This window comes from Salmo salar, chromosome 15 (genome assembly GCF_965601325.2).
Source record: "Salmo salar chromosome 15, fSalSal1, whole genome shotgun sequence".
Taxonomy (NCBI): domain Eukaryota; kingdom Metazoa; phylum Chordata; class Actinopteri; order Salmoniformes; family Salmonidae; genus Salmo; species Salmo salar.
In genome coordinates this window covers 103702501-103725463 of record NC_138305.1, presented here as the reverse complement: position 1 = coordinate 103725463, position 22963 = coordinate 103702501, and the positions used below count along the sequence as shown (strand labels likewise).

The 22963-nt window shown below is 47.4% G+C and overlaps 1 protein-coding gene across 5 annotated transcripts in view; it reads right to left on the bottom strand.

Annotated features, from left to right (window-relative positions):
* Positions 1–274: 274 nt before the first annotated feature.
* The window catches only part of LOC106572749 (tensin-2), a 106308-nt gene continuing 83619 nt past the window's right edge, over positions 275–22963 (bottom strand). For 2 of the 5 annotated variants that reach the window (XM_014147195.3, XM_014147196.3), the window contains exons 5-28: positions 20008–20049; positions 19860–19909; positions 16933–17116; positions 16001–16051; positions 15784–15906; positions 15420–15484; positions 15086–15169; positions 14137–14249; positions 13638–13698; positions 13409–13484; positions 13119–13248; positions 12635–12700; positions 12411–12527; positions 10790–12280; positions 10482–10644; positions 8584–10358; positions 8356–8487; positions 8147–8242; positions 7828–7905; positions 6406–6486; positions 6053–6221; positions 5671–5739; positions 4750–4779; positions 275–4146 (exon numbers count right to left, since the gene is read on the bottom strand). In XM_014147195.3, the coding sequence (XP_014002670.1) occupies positions 4005–4146; positions 4750–4779; positions 5671–5739; positions 6053–6221; positions 6406–6486; positions 7828–7905; positions 8147–8242; positions 8356–8487; positions 8584–10358; positions 10482–10644; positions 10790–12280; positions 12411–12527; positions 12635–12700; positions 13119–13248; positions 13409–13484; positions 13638–13698; positions 14137–14249; positions 15086–15169; positions 15420–15484; positions 15784–15906; positions 16001–16051; positions 16933–17116; positions 19860–19909; positions 20008–20049 (5388 nt within the window). In that variant the 3' untranslated portion in view covers positions 275–4004. The remainder of the gene's footprint in view (positions 4147–4749; positions 4780–5670; positions 5740–6052; positions 6222–6405; positions 6487–7827; positions 7906–8146; positions 8243–8355; positions 8488–8583; positions 10359–10481; positions 10645–10789; positions 12281–12410; positions 12528–12634; positions 12701–13118; positions 13249–13408; positions 13485–13637; positions 13699–14136; positions 14250–15085; positions 15170–15419; positions 15485–15783; positions 15907–16000; positions 16052–16932; positions 17117–19859; positions 19910–20007; positions 20050–22963) is intronic. The other 3 variants (XR_014380710.1, XR_014380709.1, XM_045696402.2) reach the window with 3 other exon arrangements.

The window sequence follows — 22963 nt, the reverse complement described above, 5'->3', positions numbered from 1 at the left end:
GTGTAACAAAAAAAACGAGGAAATGTATGTATTTTTCAAATGCCAAAATTCTCAAATGGGGAGAAAAAAAGAATAAGGGAATGGTCAACTAATAAAGATGGTTACTTTTTTAATGAGAACATGTCTGTGTGTTGCCTCTGTGTGACATTTTTGTTTTCAGTCCTTATTCTTGCTCTTGAAAAGTGCTTGTTTCTAAGCAAAATACAAAAGGCTTTAAATTCTTGAGTACAGTTTAGAAACCTAGAGATAGTAAATCCAATGAGCAGAAATCAGATTTGGTACCACAACTTTTGTTTTATTATATTCATTTGTACATACATAGCTTTCTTAAAAAAATAGCATAACAGATTATTTTCCTTACAAATGTTTCCTTTTGACATTCACTTTCCTAGCTGCATGTGAGAAAATATATTACTACATATAAAGATCAATAAGAAAACAGACCACAATATATTACCACTGTTATACAAAGTAGTCTTCCTGTCTTACAAAAACAATGCAAAACTAACAATACAAATACATGAAGCTTAAAAATATGAAGGATTACATCTTAATACAGGAGTGCTTCGTCTTTGGTTAAGTACATAGGACCTTAGACATCTCTGATTTGTGTTTGTACATAAAGTCATACAGGTAAAAAGATATGTGAGCATTACGTTGACGTTGTGGCAAAGACAGGACCTCATCCTTGTCTTGTTTTTAATGTTTGAATATATTTCTCAATAATATACAATATAATAAGGAATATTATTTGCACCATAGGTTAGATAATTTACCCATAATAGAACTACAGGACTATTTGCAGCGATATTATTATTGTATATAGCGCTTGACAGAAGAATCCATGGTTATACAATACACTGGGGAGGGCAGTTGTGTGGCACACCCTTGTTCCTTGGTTGTCCTTGGTTACTGCAAGCGTTTCTAGGGCACAATTCATAAGAACGTACATGTGAACTAAACATAACAATACCCCATAATCTCTGGGACTTGCCATATCTGTGCCCTAGCCCCTAGCCTCCACACATTACCATATCTGTGCCCTAGCCCCTAGCCTCCACTGTATTACCATATCTGTGCCCTAAGCCCTAGCCTCCACTGTATTACCATATCTGTGCCCTAAGCCCTAGCCTCCACTGTATTACCATATCTGTGCCCTAACCCCAAGCCTCCACACATTACCATATCTGTGCCCTAAGCCCTAGCCTCCACTGTATTACCATATCTGTGCCCTAACCCCAAGCCTCCACACATTACCATATCTGTGCCCTAGCCCCTAGCCTCCACTGTATTACCATATCTGTGCCCTAGCCCCTAGCCTCCACACATTACCATATCTGTGCCCTAAGCCCTAGCCTCCACTGTATTACCATATCTGTGCCCTAGCCCCTAGCCTCCACTGTATTACCATATCTGTGCCCTAGCCCCTAGCCTCCACATACATTACCATATCTGTGCCCTAAGCCCTAGCCTCCACTGTATTACCATATCTGTGCCCTAGCCCCTAGCCTCCACACATTACCATATCTGTGCCCTAAGCCCTAGCCTCCACTGTATTACCATATCTGTGCCCTAGCCCCTAGCCTCCACACATTACCATATCTGTGCCCTAAGCCCTAGCCTCCACTGTATTACCATATCTGTGCCCTAGCCTCCACACATTACCATATCTGTGCCCTAGCCCCAGCCTCCACTGCATTACCATATCTGTGCCCTAGCCCCTAGCCTCCACCACATTACCATATCTGTGCCCTAACCCCTAGCCTCCACACACATTACCATATCTGTACCCATACCTCTAGCCTCCACATACATTACCATATCTGTACACTAGCCCCTAGCCTCCACACACATTACCATATCTGTACCCATACCTCTAGCCTCCACATACATTACCATATCTGTGCCCTAGCCCCTAGCCTCCACATACATTACCATATCTGTGCCCTAGCCCCTAGCCTCCACCACATTACCATATCTGTGCCCTAGCCTCCACATACATTACCATATCTGTACCCTAACCTCTAGCCTCCACCTACATTACCATATCTGTGCCCTAGTCCCTAGCCTCCACTACATTACCATATCTGTGCCCTAGTCCCTTGCCTCCACCACATTACCATATCTGTGCCCTAGCCTCCACATACATTACCATATCTGTACCCTAACCTCTAGCCTCCACCACATTACCATATCTGTGCCCTAGCCCCTAGCCTCCACATACATTACCATATCTGTGCCCTAGCACCTAGCCTCCACTACATTACCATATCTGTGCCCTAGCCCCTAGCCTCCACACATTACCATATCTGTGCCCTAGCCCCTAGACTCCACCACATTACCATATATGTGCCCTAGCCTCCACCACATTACCATATCGGTGCCCTAGCCTCCACCGCATTACCATATCTGTGCCCTAGCCTCCTCTGCATTACCATATCTGTGCCCTAGCCCCTAGCCTCCACATACATTACCATATCTGTGCCCTAGCCTCCACCACATTACCATATCTGTGCCCTAGCCTCCACCACATTACCATATCTGTGCCCTAGCCCCAGCCTCCACATACATTACCATATCTGTGCCCTAGCCCCTTGCCTCCACATACATTACCATATCTGTGCCCTAGCCCCTAGCCTCCACATACATTACCATATCTGTGCCCTAGCCCCTAGCTTCCACTACATTACCATATCTGTGCCCTAGCCTCCACATACATTACCATATCTGTGCCCTAAGCCCTAGCCTCCACTGTATTACCATATCTGTGCCCTAGCCCCTAGCCTCCACACATTACCATATCTGTGCCCTAGCCCCTAGCCTCCACATACATTACCATATCTGTGCCCTAGCCCCTAGCCTCCACATACATTGATACCCTAACCACATACACTCTGTCGCTTGCACATTACAAATAGGCGTTTCTCACTTTTACTTTCTACTGTAGCATAACATACCCTGCTGTAGCCTAATGTAGTCTACTGTAATCTACTGCAGTTTACTGTAGTCTACTGTAATCTACTGTAGCCTAACATACCCTGCTGTAGCCTAATGTAGTCAGTCTACTGTAGCCTAATGTAGCCTACTGTAATCTACTGTAGCCTAATGTAGTCAGTCTACTGTAGCCTAATGTAGTCTACTGTAATCTACTGTAGCCTATTGTAGTCTACTGTAATCTACTGTAGCCTAATGTAGTCTACTGTAGCCTAACATACCCTGTTGTAGCCTAATGTAGTCTACTGTAATCTACTGTAGCCTAATGAAGTCTAATGTAGTCTACTGTAGTCTACTGTAGCCTAACATACCCTGCTGTAACCTAATGTAGTCTACTGTAGCCTAATGTAGTCAGTCCAGAGTAGCCTACTGTAGTCTTATTTAGCCTACTGTAGTCCACTGTAGCCTACTGTAGTCTTATTTAGCCTACTGTAGTCCACTGTAGCCTAATGTAGTCAGTCTACTGTAATCTACTGTAGTCTAATGTAGCCTTCTGTAGCCTAATGTAGTCCATCTACTGTAGCCTACTGTAGTCTACTGTAGCCTACTGTAATCTACTGTAGCCTAATGTAGTCAGTCTACTGTAGCCTACTGTATCCTACTGTAGGACTAAATCATCTTCTACATTTTGTTTGACTTACACTTATGATTGTCAAAGGGAGAGTGACAGGGTTGAGGCAAGATCTTTGGTAGGCTAGGCTACTTATTGATACCTTAGATTACTGACTAACAAGTGACAACAAAGCTTTAGGTAACTTGAAGGCAACTATAAAGGGCGGCATTATAGACATTAGAATATAAACAACGATTACATTTTTATTATAATTCGAAATGGCAGTCATGTTTAAAATGTTGACCCTTTGGGGTCAAAACTCAGTCTTTGAGAAGATGCCACCACCACTGGTGCTTTGTGGGTCTGTAAAGCATTTCTGTAGCCTCCTGACTCTCTTTAGGATTTGTGACAGTGTTGCTGCGGTGACAGGTCCTTGGCTTGGTCCTTTTCTGTCTCTCTACCTGCGCTGCGGCCCTAACATCACCTTGTTGATGAAGTTGACGATGGCTGAGGCAGGCTGCTCCGGGTCGAGCTCTGCAAACAGATGACACACGTTCTCTGCCATGCTGCCTGGCTTCTTGGCTACAAACCCAAACACCCTATTGAACAGGAGGAGGAGGAGAGAGAGAGGGGAAAGGAAAGAGATAGAAGGGGGAGAAATACACACGTACTCAGACAAAGTGATGCCCATTCTTACTGGTTTGATATGACGACTGAGACCTCTGTGATCAACTCTTGAGAAGGAAACAGGGTGAGACTAAAGTATGGGCCAGGTAATTACAGTTACGGAAGTAGAAGGTACAACCTGGAGGGATAATATTAGCCTTGTTCAACCATCCTGATCTCACAAGCTTCCATTCTGTTTCGCCCTCTCAGATTCAGTGAAGTGAAACGAAATGAAAACCAGCGTTCAGGATGGTGGATCAGGTTAGCATAATATCTCCTAAGCTAAAATACAATATTTTTTTAAATCATCAAACCCCACAAATTTCATAAATTGGCATTAAACAGAAACTGTGAGCATAGATATTTGTGAACATGAATTTGAGACTGTGAGCATGATCAACAGATATTTACCGGGATGACGGCCAAGGCACAGAAGCAATAAGATGCCATGCAGGTAATCAAACATTGTCAACACACATTAAGTGCAGACAGATCATGCACCAGAACCAACATTTTCAGACACGTAGAGCACTTACTTAGAAGTTGTGCTGTCTGAGTTAGTCCACCTGAAGCAAAGAGACAGACAGAGCTCTCAAACAAGCACAGAGGCATAGGTACAGCTGCAGTCACAGCCAAGGCCTGCAATACCCAGTTATACACATACCACACACACACACACACACACACACACACACACACACACACACACACACACACACACACACACACACACACACACACACACACACACACACACACACACACACACACACACACACACACACACACACACACACACACACACACACACACACACACACACACCACATCCATGCACAGGTTTACAGCAAGATGAATGAAATATGGTGATGATTGAAATTCCTGTATTCTCTTATTTAAATGGATGGTTTAGATACACTGTGTGGTCAGAATGTTTACATTACATTGAGGATATAGTACTGATGTAATACTGTGTGGTCAGAATGTTTCCATTACATTGAGGATATAGTACTGATGTAATACTGTGTGGTCAGAATGTTTCCATTACATTGAGGATATAGTACTGATGTAATACTGTGTGGTCAGAATGTTTCCATTACATTGAGGATATAATACTGATGTAATACTGTGTGGTCAGAATGTTTCCATTACATTGAGGATATAGTACTGATGTGATACTGTGTGGTCAGAATGTTTCCATTACATTGAGGATATAGTACTGATGTAATACTGTGTGGTCAGAATGTTTCCATTACATTGAGGATATAATACTGATGTAATACTGTGTGGTCAGAATGTTTCCATTACATTGAGGATATAGTACTGATGTGATACTGCCTGGCACTGGTTTCAATAACATCTCAGTCTTCAGTGGGATCTACAGCCTATCTGTCATATCTGGGTTGACCATGGTTGTGATTAGGTTGTGTTCTGTGCTGGCTGGCTCCAGTGCCCACCTCCTGTCCTGGGGGTCGATGCTGCTGAACGTCACACTGTTGACTGGGTAGTGTCTCCTGAAGAACACCCTACAGACAGACAGACAGACAGACAGACAGACAGACAGACAGACAGACAGACAGACAGACAGACAGACAGACAGACAGACAGACAGACAGACAGACAGACAGACAGACAGACAGACAGACAGACAGACAGACAGACAGACAGGACAGACAGACAGTGTGACCATTGATATCCCAACCATATTCACTAATCTACCACAATACATCCATGCAAATCTTTCTTCCAATTTTCTTTACTTATTGCTAATGATATACTGAACATGGGTGATGGGCCTCAGACATTTAGGCCATATGAACTGGTCAGTGGTCATGTTACCTGCGCTGGCTGTCGGTCAGTGTGATGCCCTGTGAGGACACTTTGAAGTGGACCACTGTGGCCGCTGGCCGGGGGTTCTGTGCCAGGGTGGCTCCGGTTGCCCTGGAGATGGCCTGGGGTCCGGTCAGTGACTCAGTCTCCACAGAGTTCAGGTAAAGCACATTACAGGCTGGAGAAGAGAGGGGGTGGGGCGGGACAGTTACCACTCAGACAAACAGGGATGTAACTATGGGGATCACTTTAGAGCACTGTGGTGATCATAGATGTCACACACAACAGGGTCTCTCACCAGCAACAGCAGGAATGCAGCCATTTGTGATTGAACATTATGATAACTGATTCATGGAACTCACCTGCACCCTGTTTGAGCAGGTCTGAAGCTGTGCTCATGTTACTGGCAGTCGACTGCAGCTCCTGCATTTCTCCAATGGGATCTACAACACGGAGATGTAAACAAGAGGTAAAGGCATCTGGGTCAGTATATACTCTGTCTCCATCTGGAGGGCATGGCTGGAAATGTTCCCACCAGGCCAGAAGTCAGTCATTATTTGCATTTTCAGCACAAATTGTCTCGTGATTTGATTGTGAGAGGATACTTAGCATCAATGGCTATACAACTGCTTATTTTACTTAGGTGTGGACTGGTTCTTCAGTAGGCTAACTCATTACAGTCCATAATGGGTTGTTGGGATGTTGAGTTTCAGTAGGCTAACTCATTACAGTCCATAATGGGTTGTTGGGATGTTGAGTTTCAGTAGGCTAACTCATTACAGTCCATAATGGGTTGTTGGGATGTTGAATTTCAGTAGGCTAACTCATTACAGTCCATAATGGGTTGTTGGGATGTTGAGTTTCAGTAGGCTAACTCATTACAGCCCATAATGGGTTGTTGGGATGTTGAGTTTCAGTAGGCTAACTCATTACAGTCCATAATGGGATGTTGGGATGTTGAGTTTCAGTAGGCTAACTCATTACAGCCCATAATGGGTTGTTGGTTTGTTGAGTTTCAGTAGGCTAACTCATTACAGTCCATAATGGGTTGTTGGTTCGTTGAGTTTCAGTAGGATAACTCATTACAGTCCATAATGGGTTGTTGGGATGTTGAGTTTCAGTAGGATAACTCATTACAGTCCATAATGGGTTGTTGGGATGTTAAGTTTCAGTAGGCTAACTCATTACAGTCCATAATGGGTTGTTGGGATGTTGAGTTTCAGTAGGCTAACTCATTACAGTCCATAATGGGTTGTTGGGATGTTGAGTTTCAGTAGGCTAACTCATTACAGCCCATAATGGGTTGTTGGGATGTTGAGTTTCAGTAGGCTAACTCATTACAGTCCATAATGGGATGTTGGGATGTTGAGTTTCAGTAGGCTAACTCATTACAGCCCATAATGGGTTGTTGGTTTGTTGAGTTTCAGTAGGCTAACTCATTACAGTCCATAATGGGTTGTTGGTTCGTTGAGTTTCAGTAGGATAACTCATTACAGTCCATAATGGGTTGTTGGGATGTTGAGTTTCAGTAGGATAACTCATTACAGTCCATAATGGGTTGTTGGGATGTTAAGTTTCAGTAGGCTAACTCATTACAGTCCATAATGGGTTGTTGGGATGTTGAGTTTCAGTAGGCTAACTCATTACAGTCCATAATGGGTTGTTGGGATGTTGAGTTTCAGTAGGCTAACTCATTACAGTCCATAATGGGTTGTTGGGATGTTGAGTTTCAGTAGGCTAACTCATTACAGTCCATAATGGGTTGTTGGGATGTTGCTGCTGACCTTTCTCTGGGATCCGTAGGGAACAGGGCAGAGAGATGGGAGTGATGGAGTGCTGGTATACTAACGCAGACAAACTCCCTGTGGAACACACACACACACACACACACACACACACACACACACACACACACACACACACACACACACACACACACACACACACACACACACACACACACACACCACACACACACACACACACACACACACACTAAATTCTCCATTGGGCAGAGCAACTATAGAACATATCACTTGAAATGACTGAAACTAACAATGTAGCCCAAAACTGAGAGCATTCGATTCTTTATGAACAGCTCACCAAAATGGGGCTCATTCTGACACCCTTTGATATTCACTCCACGGGGGCCCGTCTCAATCAGGAAGTGTCGCACCAGCTGCTCCAATGGATCGACCACTGTGTGTGTGTGTTACGGGGAGAACATTACTAGCTAGCAGAAATTGAAGTGCTCTGTGTCGAATAAATCTAGGTGGTTGAGATATAGGCAAGGGGCAGTCGTTGAGTCAGACCTTTGCTGCTGTGGTTGTTGAGGTTAGCGGGCGGGGTGGCCACTTTCAGCGCCAGGCCATAGGCTCCTTGGAAGGAGTTGCTGTCCCGGATAAGAAAGGCCCCTGGTTCTCTCTCCTTCAGTGCAGCTATGGCTACAGGAATAGAGAAAATACACATTAAAAAATGTTCATGCATATTGCATAACAGTCTGCTTCCTTTATGAAAAGTAAAACAGTAACTGAAGTTACCTTGGTCCCTGGAGATGCCAGGCTTGTACCAGAAACGTGAGTTGTCCTGGACAAACGTAACACTGACTCTGCCTGCCATCTCACTCTCCAGAGATAGCACTCCCTCTCCTTGGCCTGCAGGGGGCGCCATCTCCCCCACCGTTGGAGAGAAGGTGACATGGTGCTGTGAGGGGGTTGGCCTCAGGGTCCTCACCCCGCAATTAGGTGACCCTAGCTGGGCAGACTGACCCCGTTTCTCTGGGAGTGGGCGCTGGGGGATGGTGACAGCAATGTAGCTCGAATATGGCACATGTGGGACAGATTGGGGATAGCAGCCGGTGGCAGAGGTGGGGAATGTGGGGGTGGTGTGTACCTCAGGGGCTGGAGAGTGCCCGCTGGTGCTGCCCTCCATGCCAGGGTAGTGCTGCAGGGGTCCCGGTGGCTCAGTGACCAGCATCAACCTCCGGCCCAGGGTGGCAAAGCCGGGCACCGGAGGCTCTGAGGAGGGGGACCCCTCCAGACTGCTGATGGGAGGCTGGGGGGAGGAAGGGGGTGAAGTGGGGGTGGAACTGGATTTAGGGACCTCTGTGGTCAGTTTCCTGAGTGGACATGCTCCAGGTACAGGGTTGGGGGACTGGAACTGGGGCTGGGCAACAGGAGGCAGTATAGCAGTCTCTGTAGGAAGGGTGGTCTTTGGACCAGTTAGGCTAGCTTTCTCAGTGGGTGTCTGAGTGGGTGTAGCAGGGTGGCAGTGGTTGCTGGGCTGGCTGGTTGTAGTTGAGGGTGAAGATGTAGCACTGTGGTTCTGGGGCTGGTGAGGTGAATATGTAGCACTGGGGTTCTGGGGCTGGTGGGGTGAAGATCTAGCACTGTGGTTCTGGGGCTGGTGAGGTGAATATGTAGCACTGTGGTTCTGGGGCTGGTGGGGTGAAGATCTAGCACTGTGGTTCTGGGGCTGGTGAGGTGAATATGTAGCACTGTGGTTCTGGGGCTGGTGGGGTGAAGGTGTAGCACTGTGGTTCTGGGGCTGGTGGGGTGAAGGTGTAGCACTGTGGTTCTGGGGCTGGTAGGGTGAAGGTGTAGTACTGTGGTTCTGGGGCTGGTAGGGTGAAGATCTAGCACTGTGGTTCTGGGGCTGGTGGGGTGAAGATGTAGCACTGTGGTTCTGGGGCTGGTGGGGTGAAGATGTAGCACTGTGGTTCTGGGGCTGGTGGGGTGAAGATGTAGCACTGTGGTTCTGGGGCTGGTGGGGTGAAGATGTAGTACTGTGGTTCTGGGGCTGGTGAGGTGAAGATGTAGCACTGTGGTTCTGGGGCTGGTGGGGTGAAGATGTAGCACTGTGGTTCTGGGGCTGGTGGGGTGAAGATGTAGCACTGTGGTTCTGGGGCTGGTGGGGTGAAGGTGTAGCACTGTGGTTCTGGGGCTGGTGGGGTGAAGATGTAGCACTGTGGTTCTGGGGCTGGTGGGGTGAAGATGTAGCACTGTGGTTCTGGGGCTGGTAGGGTGAAGATGTAGCACTGTGGTTCTGGGGCGAAGGTGTAGCACTGTGGTTCTGGGGCTGGTGGGGTGAGGGTGGTTGTGTTGCTGTCAGTGTGGTCCAGTGGCTGGTGGGTTGGGTGGGGGAAGGTGTGGGTGTCAAGGATGTAGACTGTAAAGGGTCAGGGATGTGTTGCTGGTTGACCTGTGACCCCTGAGCAGCAGCACTGCCGGGCCTATCCTGAGACTGGACAGACTCACAGTCACTGTTGACTATGTCAGTCGATCCAACTTCACACTCTTGCACACCTAGACTGAGGCTGAAACAAACAGAAAGTCATATTAAAGAGGTATGCAATATATTCTTACATGTAATGTTGGAATGTTTTATTTCTGATATGTGACTTTTGCAGATGTTAAAAAGAAGACCACAGAATAGGCACCTTTGTTGTGTGCACAGAGGGCTGCTGGTGAGAACAGGGGTGGGCGGCCTAGAGAGGTCAGAAGGCGTGGAACACGGGACATCTCTTGAAGGATGCATCCTCTTGAAGGAACCCTGGGAGATGTGGTCCCGCCAACTCACATTCTCACTCATCCCCCTTCCATCTTATGGAAGACAGCGAACAGAGAGAATTACTTTATGTGACAGAACTGACAGTTGAATAATGATTTCCTACATTGGTTTAAATGTATTTCTTGAAATCATCTTATAAGTTGTCGCTAATAAATAAACCAGTGGGGGTTGTCTCACCTGTCTGGCTCTCGGATGGGTACTGCTGAGGGTGGGCTTCGGGGTGGTGGTCTGCTGGCCCTCTGGTGTGGCTGCAGGGGCCTGACAGGGTGGAGGGAGGGGGCAGAGGGGAGGTGGACTCAGACTGGTAGCCTGAGGCATAACCCCTGCTCTCAGATGGGGAGGGCTGGTAGGGGGAGCAGTGGCAGACCTGGTGCGGAGTCTGGTAGCCACTGCTGCTGCTGTTGCTGTACTTCAGGTCCAGGTGGGTGTGGCCGTGGGAGCGAGATGCCTCCGGGTACGCAGGGTGGCCAGACAGCAGGGGGTCAAAGGTGAAGGCAGGTAGCTCGTGGTCCTGAAGCCTGTAGGCCCTCCGGTGCCAATAGTCGGCCTTTCTCTCCCTCTCCCATTGGAGCTCTGCCTCCCTGTCTCTCTCCCAGTGCAGTGACATCTCCCTGCCTCTTCTTAGTCCTGCTCCCTCCCTCTCCCAGTGCATCTCTGCCCCTCTAGGCAGCTCAGACTCCCTTACTCTCCTTAGCCCTGCTTCCCGATGCTGCAGTTCTGCCTCTCTGTCCCAGTGGAAGCTCTCTCCTCGCTCCAGCCGCAGGCCGTGGAAGGCTGAATCCTCCCTCCTGATGAGGCAGTCCCGGCAGGGGCAGCTAGGGGGCGGCAGGCCATCCAGCAGCAGCATATCTTGGTAGGACCCGGAGGACTTGGGGTGGTGAGGGTGATGGTGGGTGTGTGAGGGAGGGTGGTGGTATGGACCATAGTCATCACTTCTACAGAGCAGGCGCCCGGGATGAAGGGTGAGGGGGTGAGAGGTCAGGTCCTGGGATGGATAGGGGCACAGAGAGGGGTGACGAGAGGGTCCCTCACGGTGCAGGTAGTGTGGAGGGCCCTGCTGGCGGTTCCATACCAGGTCAGGGGGAGGCAGGGCCTGATGGGGGTGAGGGTGTGGGCTGTAGTGCTGACACAGGTCCATGTGTGAGGGGACGGTGGCAGGGTTAGTCAAGGGCGGTGACCCAGGGTGGCCGTTGGTGCCCGGCGCTCTGTCCCGGCAGTAGCCGCTGGACATGAGGTGGAGTCGGTCACAGCCGGGCTCGGCACAGCGCTGGGAGTGGTAGCCCACCCGGCAAGAACAGGAGCGGTCCAGCCTCAGGGTGCCTGTATGCTCAGACGGCGAGGATGAGTCCCCATCGTCCAGGATGGCAGTCTCCCTCTCTCTGTCCAGGCCGTCCCCCTCCCCATCAATGCCCCCCAGCAGTCGGTCCAGGTCCTCTCTCTCCTGCCGGGTGGGTGGCGGGAGCCCTCGGGACTCCTCAGACCAGTGGCCGGAGTGAGTGAGAGAGTCAGAGCTGGGAGAGAGCAGCTGGCTCTGACTGGGCCTCTCCTCGCTGGTGCTTGCTGGACTGCCATTGGTGGAGGTCAGGGAGCCAGAGCCTGAGGCTGAGAGAGGCTTCTTTATCTGGGCATACAGACTTCCATCCACTGGACCCCTGGTGTGGGCTATGTCTGAGAGGGGGAGAGAGAGCAGAGATTTAACATAGCTTCAGAGTACAGTATCATCAGCACAGTATTAACTGCGGGCTGAATGTATTATTGAAAGTGTCTCCCTGGTCCTCTGTACTGCTCTGTACTGTACCATCGAGGCTGTCTTGATAGCGCTGGTTGAAGTTCTCATAGGAGTCCCAGCGCACCACTGGATCAGCTGTGTTGTAGTCCACTGTGACAGCAGGGTCATTTCTCTGGTACTCACGCCCTGAGGAGAGAGTTCATGTTATTAGACACGTGATCAAGCACATCAATACAAACTTGTTATTGTGTTCCCTGGCACTGTTACACTGTAAATGCATAGTTCAAACAAACCTTTCATTTTCTCTGGTCCAGAGGAGAAGACAAACTCCACAGTGGCATCCGAGGGAAATCGTTCATCTGAGAAAATACATTTCACTGTTTTCCTTTAAGTTCTGTCAGTAATTATCCGATTGGGATCATTACTGCCACATAATCCCCTGGTGCTTTTTCAGTACAGGGCACAACTTTTGAGCTGGGAGTAATTTAACATTTCACAGAACGTAATCACATTAGCGGAATTAGGAAATGATCGTGTTCAATATACAATGAGGCAATGGACCACCACACATACTGTGTTGTTGAGGGATTGATTAATTTTGACACATCTGCTGCATACAGGCATTTCTACTGAGCACTTCCCTTAACCACCATGGTGAATAAACAAGCTTTATTGTTCCACAGCAACCTAACAAAACAGATACCTCAGGCCCTGAACAGAGAGACCCTTTCCTCTCCCTGCCCCCTGCCCCCTCCCCAGAACCCCACTAGTTCCTACCAGTACAGGCCTCATCCAGCTCCCCCTTGCCGAACCATAGCTGGGCCCCGTGGATGGTGCAGGTGTGGAACTGCAGTCTGAACACTGTGTCCCTCTCTGCACCCTGGGCCCGTCTGTGGTAACACTTCACCTGCAGGGAGAGACAGAGAGGTAGAGAGGGAACAGAACAACAGATGAGTGAGAAGAAGGAGAGGAGAATCATACTTGATGGACTGCCAGTGGCAAGGCGGTGACTTCACTTGAGAAAAAAAGTGGACTAGTCCAATGGCCAGACAGATGGTCTCACTCACCATGATGTCTCCCTTCAGCAGCAGCGCAGGCTCAATGGTCACACACAGTCTTCTGCCCACAGAACCCTGCAAGTCACTGTGGACAGACAACACACAACATATGAATACAAATAGACACACACAAGGACAAGTAGGGCTAAAGTCACATCTTGTCCCAGTTAGAGATTTGTCTTTTCTGTCAGTGGTGTTGGTTGATAATACTGTAGGACATGAAGTGATGCAGACTCACTATATCCCTGAGGTGTAGACCAGCTGCATGGACTGGTAAAGCTTCAGGAAGGGGAAGTAACCTGGGCAACGATAAAGAGAGGCGGTGTTCAGTGTTACACAGTGGAATGTGCTGACTGTCTCTGTCCCTATCCGTCAAACAATTCAAGATAAACAGCCCAGTGTGTAGGTGGAGGGTGAATTTGACCATCTGAAAACACTGCTATCATTCACAGGGCCATATCTCAGAGCCATCTGCACAGACACACACACACACCTGGCACATGCACGCACACACACGCACACGCACACACACACACACACACACACACACACGCACACACACACACACACACACACACACACACACACACACACACACACACACACACCACGGTTTCTACTGTAAAGACAGACTGAGATAGACTCAGCACCCGAGTGTAGTGGTCTAATCTGAGGATGGGAGGAGCCAACTGTCAGTCAGGGGAAACAAGTGTGTGGTGCCCCTCGCACGGCCTCACCTCCTTTGCCCTGGAAGTTAGGAAGCGTGGGGATGAGGACCTGGTGGAGGAATAGCGGACTGCTGTTCATCTTGATCGCCCCAGAGAGGAGCCCCCCAAAGTAGTAGATATACCTGAGAGAGATAGAGAGATAGAGAGGGAGGGATGGAGGGAGGGCAGCGTGAGAGAGAGAGCGAGAGAGAGAGAGGGGGAAGAGGGAGAGAGAGAGGGGGAGGGAGGGGTGGGTGATTAGTAAGCATACATCACAAAAGACAACATCAAATCAAATAAAACAACACTGAATGTAGGTGAAAAGGATGCATGAAGTAATATATACACTGAGTATACCAAACAGGAACACCTCCCCTTTTGCCCTCAGAACTGCCTCAATTCGTTGGGCATGGACTCTACAAGGTGTCAAAAGAATTCCACAGGGATGTTGGCCCATGCTTGACTCCCAATGCTTGCAACAGATGTGTCAAGTTGGCTGGAAGTCCTTTGGGTGGTGGACCATTCTTGATACCCACAGGAAACTGTTGAGCATGAAAAATCCAGCAGCGTTGAGGTTGTTGACATAAACTGGTATGCCAGGCACCTACTACCATACCCCGTTAAAAGGCACTTAAATCTTCTGTCTTGCCCATTCACCCTCTGAATGGCACAAATACACAATCCATGTCTCAATTGTCTCAAGGTTTAGAAATCCTTCTTTAACCTGTCTCCTCCTCTTCATTTACACTGATTGAAGTGGATTTAGCAAGTCACATCAACAACGGATCACAGCTTTCAGCTGGATTCACCTGGTCCGTCTATGTCATGGAAAGAGCACGTGTTTTTAATTTTTGTATACTCAGTGTCTACCTGAGAGAGAGGGATGGGAAGGAAGAGGGAAAGAGCGAGAGAGACATACAGACATTTACAGCACTTGTTGGTTAGTGATATAGACAACATGTAGATAGATGGTGCTTACCTGTTTTGGGACGGTTGGAGGGAGGAAGATACCTTATCCTCGCAGAACTTCCTCATGGCCAGGGTGCTGAGGGCCTGGTCTGCCCTGCTTAAACACAAAAAAACTGAATTAAAGCGACACACCGCACAACAAGAATACACACTTCACGCAGAGAATTCTATAACGTTTACATAATTTTCCCATTATGGACTTAAGACCAGGCTCTCTAAGAGCCAGGAAGGAGTACATGAATGCAGCTGGCTTGAGCCAAAGAACAAGCCAGTTTCCACTACTACAGCCCTAAACCATGCTCAGTGTGGAAACTGTGGCTTTGGATGCAGGACAGGACACTCACCCTGCAGAGATCTTGCTGTAGTGCATGTAGGCTGCAATAATCACTCCTGTTTTGCCCTTGTTGCCCTGAAGGAGAAAGATCAGTGCCAAAAGAACATGAAGTCCCAACGGTTTTTAGCCCCGGGCTTGAGGAATTAACTGATTATTATTGTTTTAAAGACATGAACGTCACTACCCCTACAAGATCTCATAGCAATTTCAACATTTCACAGTGAAAAGATACAACGATTACATATTGCACTGATCAAAGAGCCTCTGTGAGTGAAATACGTGAGTCCTCTATGTGAAGCCAGCAGTCCCTAAAAGCCCCTAAAACAACAAAACAACCCTTTAAAACCTAGTCAGAAGCAGGCCTGAACCCTGACCTTGCAGTGCAGGACCACCACATGCTGGGGGTCGGAGGTCAGCCACGTCTCCATGGCCTTACACATGGCACAGATCTTGTCCAGGGGAGGGGCATGGAAGTCAGGCCAGCCGAAGTCAAGGACCTGGACCACATGGGAAAATAGTGAGGAAAAGTACATTAATATACTTAGCCTCAGAAACTGATACAGTATTGATACAGAAAATAAAAAATTCTACCTTTGGATTCATGCGGGTGATGTCATGGTGACGTTCAGAGAGGTTAAAGAGCTGAAAGGAAAATGGATATTCAAATGAATGATGTGTGTACAACCAACCCAGCAAGCAGAGGCGTCATGCCCGTAGGGGGCACAGGGGCACATGCCCCCTCAGAATATATATATATATTTTTTAATTGTATATATATAAAATAATCATATTTTTGGTTTATTTTGTTGTTGTTGTTTCTCTGTAGTACTACTAGCAACCTAGCCATTGTATTAAGTTGTCTTTAGCTAACCCAGCTAGGTTCTGAATCTCCCAACCTCATCTCCCAATTAGCTACCAAGAATCCATTTAAGGCTATCAATCAAGTTAGAGTAGCTAGCTTGTCTAACTATCTTAGCTGGCATGTCTGCCGGCAAGGTTGGTATACTTTAGAAAAGCAAGCAATTACTAAACGTACTGAATAAGACTAACATTCAATGTTTTATCCAGATTTTAGCAGGGATGCAGAGAATTTCTTTTAAAAAATAACCAAGAGGATACAGACAGCTCCAGAGAGATGCTTAGATAGATGTTTCTTCGGCATACAATTAAACATTATGATTATGGCTTTAGATTGCAGGAAAAGGTTGTTTCAATTGTTTGAAAAATTCTCAAACTTTCGAAAAGGGGGTCCCTAGCCCGCCGCCGGACCACCCCGAAGCCATCCTCATGTACTTTGTGCCCTCAGATTTTTGTGTGGTGCATGACGCCCCTGCCAGCAAGTAACACATATAAAACCCCATATGAAAGCATCACTGAGTGTATGGCTACTTTCCAATATCCATACCAGCATACCACTTAGAATGCATGCCCAATGCATTTCTTCATCTTTAGTGCTATGCTGGTAGTGTGGATATTGGAAGCAAGCCCATGTCTACATCAGTGGCAGGAAGTACTGTACTCACCAGGAACTTGTCCTGGTGCTTGGACCTGAGCATGGCGGTCACCTCCTTGAGGTTGAGACGGTAGCGCTGCTCGTCCAGCAGAGGGGGGAAGAACACGGAGATGATCCCCTCGGTGATGTAGGTCAGGTCAAAGTCATAATGACGCTCCATGACTCTCTCCATCACACGGTCCACACTGATACTCCTAATCAGGGAGATTGCTGGGATTTATGCTGTGGTCTATAGATTTATGTTCTGTTACTGCTTTGAGCTCTAAAACAACCCTGAAAATGTACATTTTCAGCCTCCCTTATATTAATTAACCCAGCGTTCACCAAACTAGGGGTAGCGACTGATTTGAAGAGAGAGAGAAACTCTGAAAAAGATGTAATGCACCACAGAAAGACCAGGAGGTAGTGCAGTTGGAGAATGAGATGAGGTGGAGAATGAGATGAATGAGATGAGATGGAGAATGAGATGAGGTGGAGAATGAGATGAATGAGATGAGGTGGAGAATGAGATGAATAAGATGAGGTGGAGAATGAGATGAATGAGATGAGGTGGAGAATGAGATGAGGTGGAGAATGGCAGGAGGTGGAGAATGAGATGAGGAGGAGAATGAGATGAATGAGATGAGGTGGAGAATGAGATGAGGTGGAGAATGAGATGAATGAGATGAGGTGGAGAATGAGATGAGGTGGAGAATGAGATGAATGAGATGAGGTGGAGAATGAGATGAGGTGGAGAATGAGATGAATGAGATGAGGTGGAAAATGAGATGAGATGGAGAATGGCAGGAGGTGGAGAATGAGATGAGGTGGAGAATGACAGGAGGTGGAGAATGGCAGGAGGTGGAGAATGAGATGTGGAGAATGAGATGAGGTGGATAATGAGATGAATGAGATGAGGTGGAGAATGAGATGAGGTGGAGAATGAGATGAATGAGATGAGGTGGAGAATGAGATGAAGTGGAGAATGGCAGGAGGTGGAGAATGAGATGAGGTGGAGAATGACAGGAGGTGGAGAATGGCAGGAGGTGGAGAATGGCAGGAGGTGGAGAATGAGATGTGGAGAATGAGATGAGGTGGAGAATGGCAGGAGGTGGAGAATGAGATGTGGAGAATGAGATGAGGTGGAGAATGACAGGAGGTGGAGAATGGCAGGAGGTGGAGAATGAAATGTGGAGAATGAGATGAGGTGGAGAATGGCAGGAGGTGGAGAATGGCAGGAGGTGGAGAATGATATGTGGAGAATGAGATGAGGTGGAAAATGGCAGGAGGTGGAGAATGAGATGAGGTGGAGAATGACAGGAAGTGGAGAATGGCAGGAGGTGGAGAATGAGTTGAGGTGGAGAATGACAGGAGGTGGAGAATGACAGGATGTGGAGAATGAGTTGAGGTGGAGAATGACAGGAGGTGGAGAATGTGATGAGGTGGAGAATGAGATGAGGTGGAGAATGAGATAAGGTGGAGAATGACAGGAGGTGGAGAAGGAGATGTGGAGACTGACAGGAGGTAGAGAATGAGAAGAAGTAGAGAATGAGAGGAGGTGGAGAATGAGAGGAGGTAGAGAATGAGAGGGATAAAAGGAGGAGTGAGAACATAGAAACAGAGAGAGAGAGAGCGAGAGCGGGGAGAATAAAGAGGAGTAGGAGTACATCCTCCTCATCATAATGCTCCAGAACATCCTCCTCCTCCTCTTCCTCCTCCTCATCCTCCTCCTCATCATAATGCTACAGTACATCATCTCCCTCCTCTTCCTCCTCCTCATCCTCCTCCTCATCATAATGCTCCAGTACATCCTCCTCATCATCATAATGCTCCAGTACATCCTCCTCCTCATCATAATACTCCAGTACATCCTCCTCCTCATCATAATGCTCCAGTACATCCTCCTCCTCATCATAATGCTACAGTACATCCTCCTCCTCATCATAATGCTACAGTACATCATCATCTCCCTCCTCTTCCTCCTCCTCCTCCTCATCATAATGCTCCAGTACATCCTCCTCCTCATCATAATGCTCCAGTACATCATCATCTCCCTCCTCTTCCTCCTCCTCATCATAATGCTCCAGTACATCCTCCTCCTCATCATAATGCTACAGTACATCATCATCTCCCTCCTCTTCCTCCTGCTCATCATAATGCTCCAGTACATCCTCCTCCTCATCATAATGCTACAGTACATCATCATCTCCCTCCTCTTCCTCCTCCTCCTCCTCATCATAATGCTCCAGTACATCCTCCTCCTCATCATAATGCTCCAGAACATCCTCCTCCTCATCATAATGCTACAGTACATCATCATCTCCCTCCTCTTCCTCCTCCTCATCCTCCTCCTCATCATAATGCTCCAGTACATCCTCCTCCTCATTATAATGCTCCAGAACATCCTCCTCCTCATCATAATGCTACAGTACATCATCATCTCCCTCCTCTTCCTCCTCCTCCTCCTCATCATAATGCTCCAGTACATCCTCCTCCTCATCATAATGCTCCAGTACATCCTCCTCCTCCTCATCATAATGCTCCAGTACATCCTCCTCCTCATCATAATACTCCAGTACATCCCCCTCCTCCTCCTCTTCCCCCTCCTCATCATAATGCTCCAGTACATCCTCCTCCTCATCCTCCCCCTCCTCCTCCCTCCCCCTCCTCCTCCTCCTCTTCCCCCTCCTCATCATAATGCTCCAGTACATCCCCCTCCTCATCATAATGCTCCAGTACATCCTCCTCCTCCTCATCCTCCCCCTCCCTCCCCCTCCTCCTTCTCTTCCCCCTCCTCATCATAATGCTCCAGTGCATCCTCCTCCTCATCATCCTCCCCATGCTCCTCCCTCCTCATCCTCATCATAATGCTCCATTAAATCCTCCTCATCCTCCCCCTCCTCCTCATCTTCGAGGAAATTATGAATTGAAATAGGGTATGATAGAGAGCTGAGTTACCTGGACAGGGTGTTCCTCTGTTTGTTGTAAGTCAAAGACCTTGTGGAGCCCTGAAGACAGAGAGAAATTAAATGACCACCATTTCTGACACCGATAAGAGAAACAGCATCAGCATTCATTTGTGGAGAGGAAGAAAGAACACTCTTACCAGGTGTTGGATGTGTCGGGATGGAGCAGTTCCTTTGCGCTGCTGTAGGCAACAAGAACCGACATACGGTAATGCAACAAGAACCGACATACGGTAATGCAACAAGGAGAGACATACGGTAATGCAACAAGGAGAGACATACGGCAATGCAACAAGAACCGACATACGGTAATGCAACAAGGAGAGACATACGGCAATGCAACAAGAACCGACATACGGTAATGCAACAAGGAGAGACATATGGTAATGCAACAAGGAGAGACATACGGCAATGCAACAAGGAGAGACATACGGTAATGCAACAAGGAGAGACATACGGCAATGCAACAAGGAGAGACATATGGCAATGCAACAAGGAGAGACATACGGCAATGCAACAAGGAGAGACATATGGCAATGCAACAAGGAGAGACATATGGTAATGCAACAAGGAGAGACATATGGTAATGCAACAAGGAGAGACATACGGTAATGCAACAAGGAGAGACATATGGCAATGCAACAAGGAGAGACATATGGCAATGCAACAAGGAGAGACATATGGCAATGCAACAAGGAGAGACATACGGCAATGCAACAAGGAGAGACATATGGCAATGCAACAAGGAGAGACATATGGTAATGCAACAAGGAGAGACATACGGCAATGCAACAAGGAGAGACATACGGCAATGCAACAAGGAGAGACATACGGCAATGCAACAAGGAGAGACATATCGTAATGCAACAAGGAGAGACATACGGTAATGCAACAAGGAGAGACATACGGCAATGCAACAAGGAGAGACATACGGTAATGCAACAAGGAGAGACATACGGTAATGCAACAAGGAGAGACATATGGTAATGCAACAAGGAGAGACATATGGTAATGCAACAAGGAGAGACATACGGTAATGCAACAAGGAGAGACATATGGTAATGCAACAAGGAGAGACATACGGTAATGCAACAAGGAGAGACATATGGTAATGCAACAAGGAGAGACATATGGCAATGCAACAAGGAGAGACATACGGCAATGCAACAAGGAGAGACATACGGCAATGCAACAAGGAGAGACATACGGCAATGCAACAAGGAGAGACATATGGTAATGCAACAAGAACCGACATACGGTAATGCAACAAGGAGAGACATACGGTAATGCAACAAGGAGAGACATACGGCAATGCAACAAGAACCGACATACGGTAATGCAACAAGGAGAGACATACGGCAATGCAACAAGAACCGACATACGGTAATGCAACAAGGAGAGACATACGGCAATGCAACAAGGAGAGACATACAGCAATGCAACAAGGAGAGACATACGGTAATGCAACAAGGAGAGACATACGGCAATGCAACAAGGAGAGACATACGGCAATGCAACAAGGAGAGACATACGGCAATGCAACAAGGAGAGACATATGGCAATGCAACAAGGAGAGACATATGGTAATGCAACAAGGAGAGACATATGGTAATGCAACAAGGAGAGACATACGGTAATGCAACAAGGAGAGACATATGGTAATGCAACAAGGAGAGACATATGGCAGTGCAACAAGGAGAGACATATGGTAATGCAACAAGGAGAGACATACGGCAATGCAACAAGGAGAGACATATGGTAATGCAACAAGGAGAGACATACGGCAATGCAACAAGGAGAGACATATGGTAATGCAACAAGGAGAGACATACGGTAATGCAACAAGAACCGACATACGGTAATGCAACAAGGAGAGACATACGGTAATGCAACAAGGAGAGACATACGGCAATGCAACAAGAACCGACATACGGTAATGCAACAAGGAGAGACATACGGCAATGCAACAAGAACCGACATACGGTAATGCAACAAGGAGAGACATATGGTAATGCAACAAGGAGAGACATACGGCAATGCAACAAGGAGAGACATACGGTAATGCAACAAGGAGAGACATACGGCAATGCAACAAGGAGAGACATATGGCAATGCAACAAGGAGAGACATACGGCAATGCAACAAGGAGAGACATATGGCAATGCAACAAGGAGAGACATATGGTAATGCAACAAGGAGAGACATATGGTAATGCAACAAGGAGAGACATACGGTAATGCAACAAGGAGAGACATATGGCAATGCAACAAGGAGAGACATATGGCAATGCAACAAGGAGAGACATATGGCAATGCAACAAGGAGAGACATACGGCAATGCAACAAGGAGAGACATATGGCAATGCAACAAGGAGAGACATATGGTAATGCAACAAGGAGAGACATACGGCAATGCAACAAGGAGAGACATACGGCAATGCAACAAGGAGAGACATACGGCAATGCAACAAGGAGAGACATACGGTAATGCAACAAGGAGAGACATACGGCAATGCAACAAGGAGAGACATACGGCAATGCAACAAGGAGAGACATACGGTAATGCAACAAGGAGAGACATACGGTAATGCAACAAGGAGAGACATACGGTAATGCAACAAGGAGAGACATACGGTAATGCAACAAGGAGAGACATACGGTAATGCAACAAGGAGAGACATATGGTAATGCAACAAGGAGAGACATACGGTAATGCAACAAGGAGAGACATATGGTAATGCAACAAGGAGAGACATATGGCAATGCAACAAGGAGAGACATACGGCAATGCAACAAGGAGAGACATACGGCAATGCAACAAGGAGAGACATACGGCAATGCAACAAGGAGAGACATATGGTAATGCAACAAGAACCGACATACGGTAATGCAACAAGGAGAGACATACGGTAATGCAACAAGGAGAGACATACGGCAATGCAACAAGAACCGACATACGGTAATGCAACAAGGAGAGACATACGGCAATGCAACAAGAACCGACATACGGTAATGCAACAAGGAGAGACATACGGCAATGCAACAAGGAGAGACATACAGCAATGCAACAAGGAGAGACATACGGTAATGCAACAAG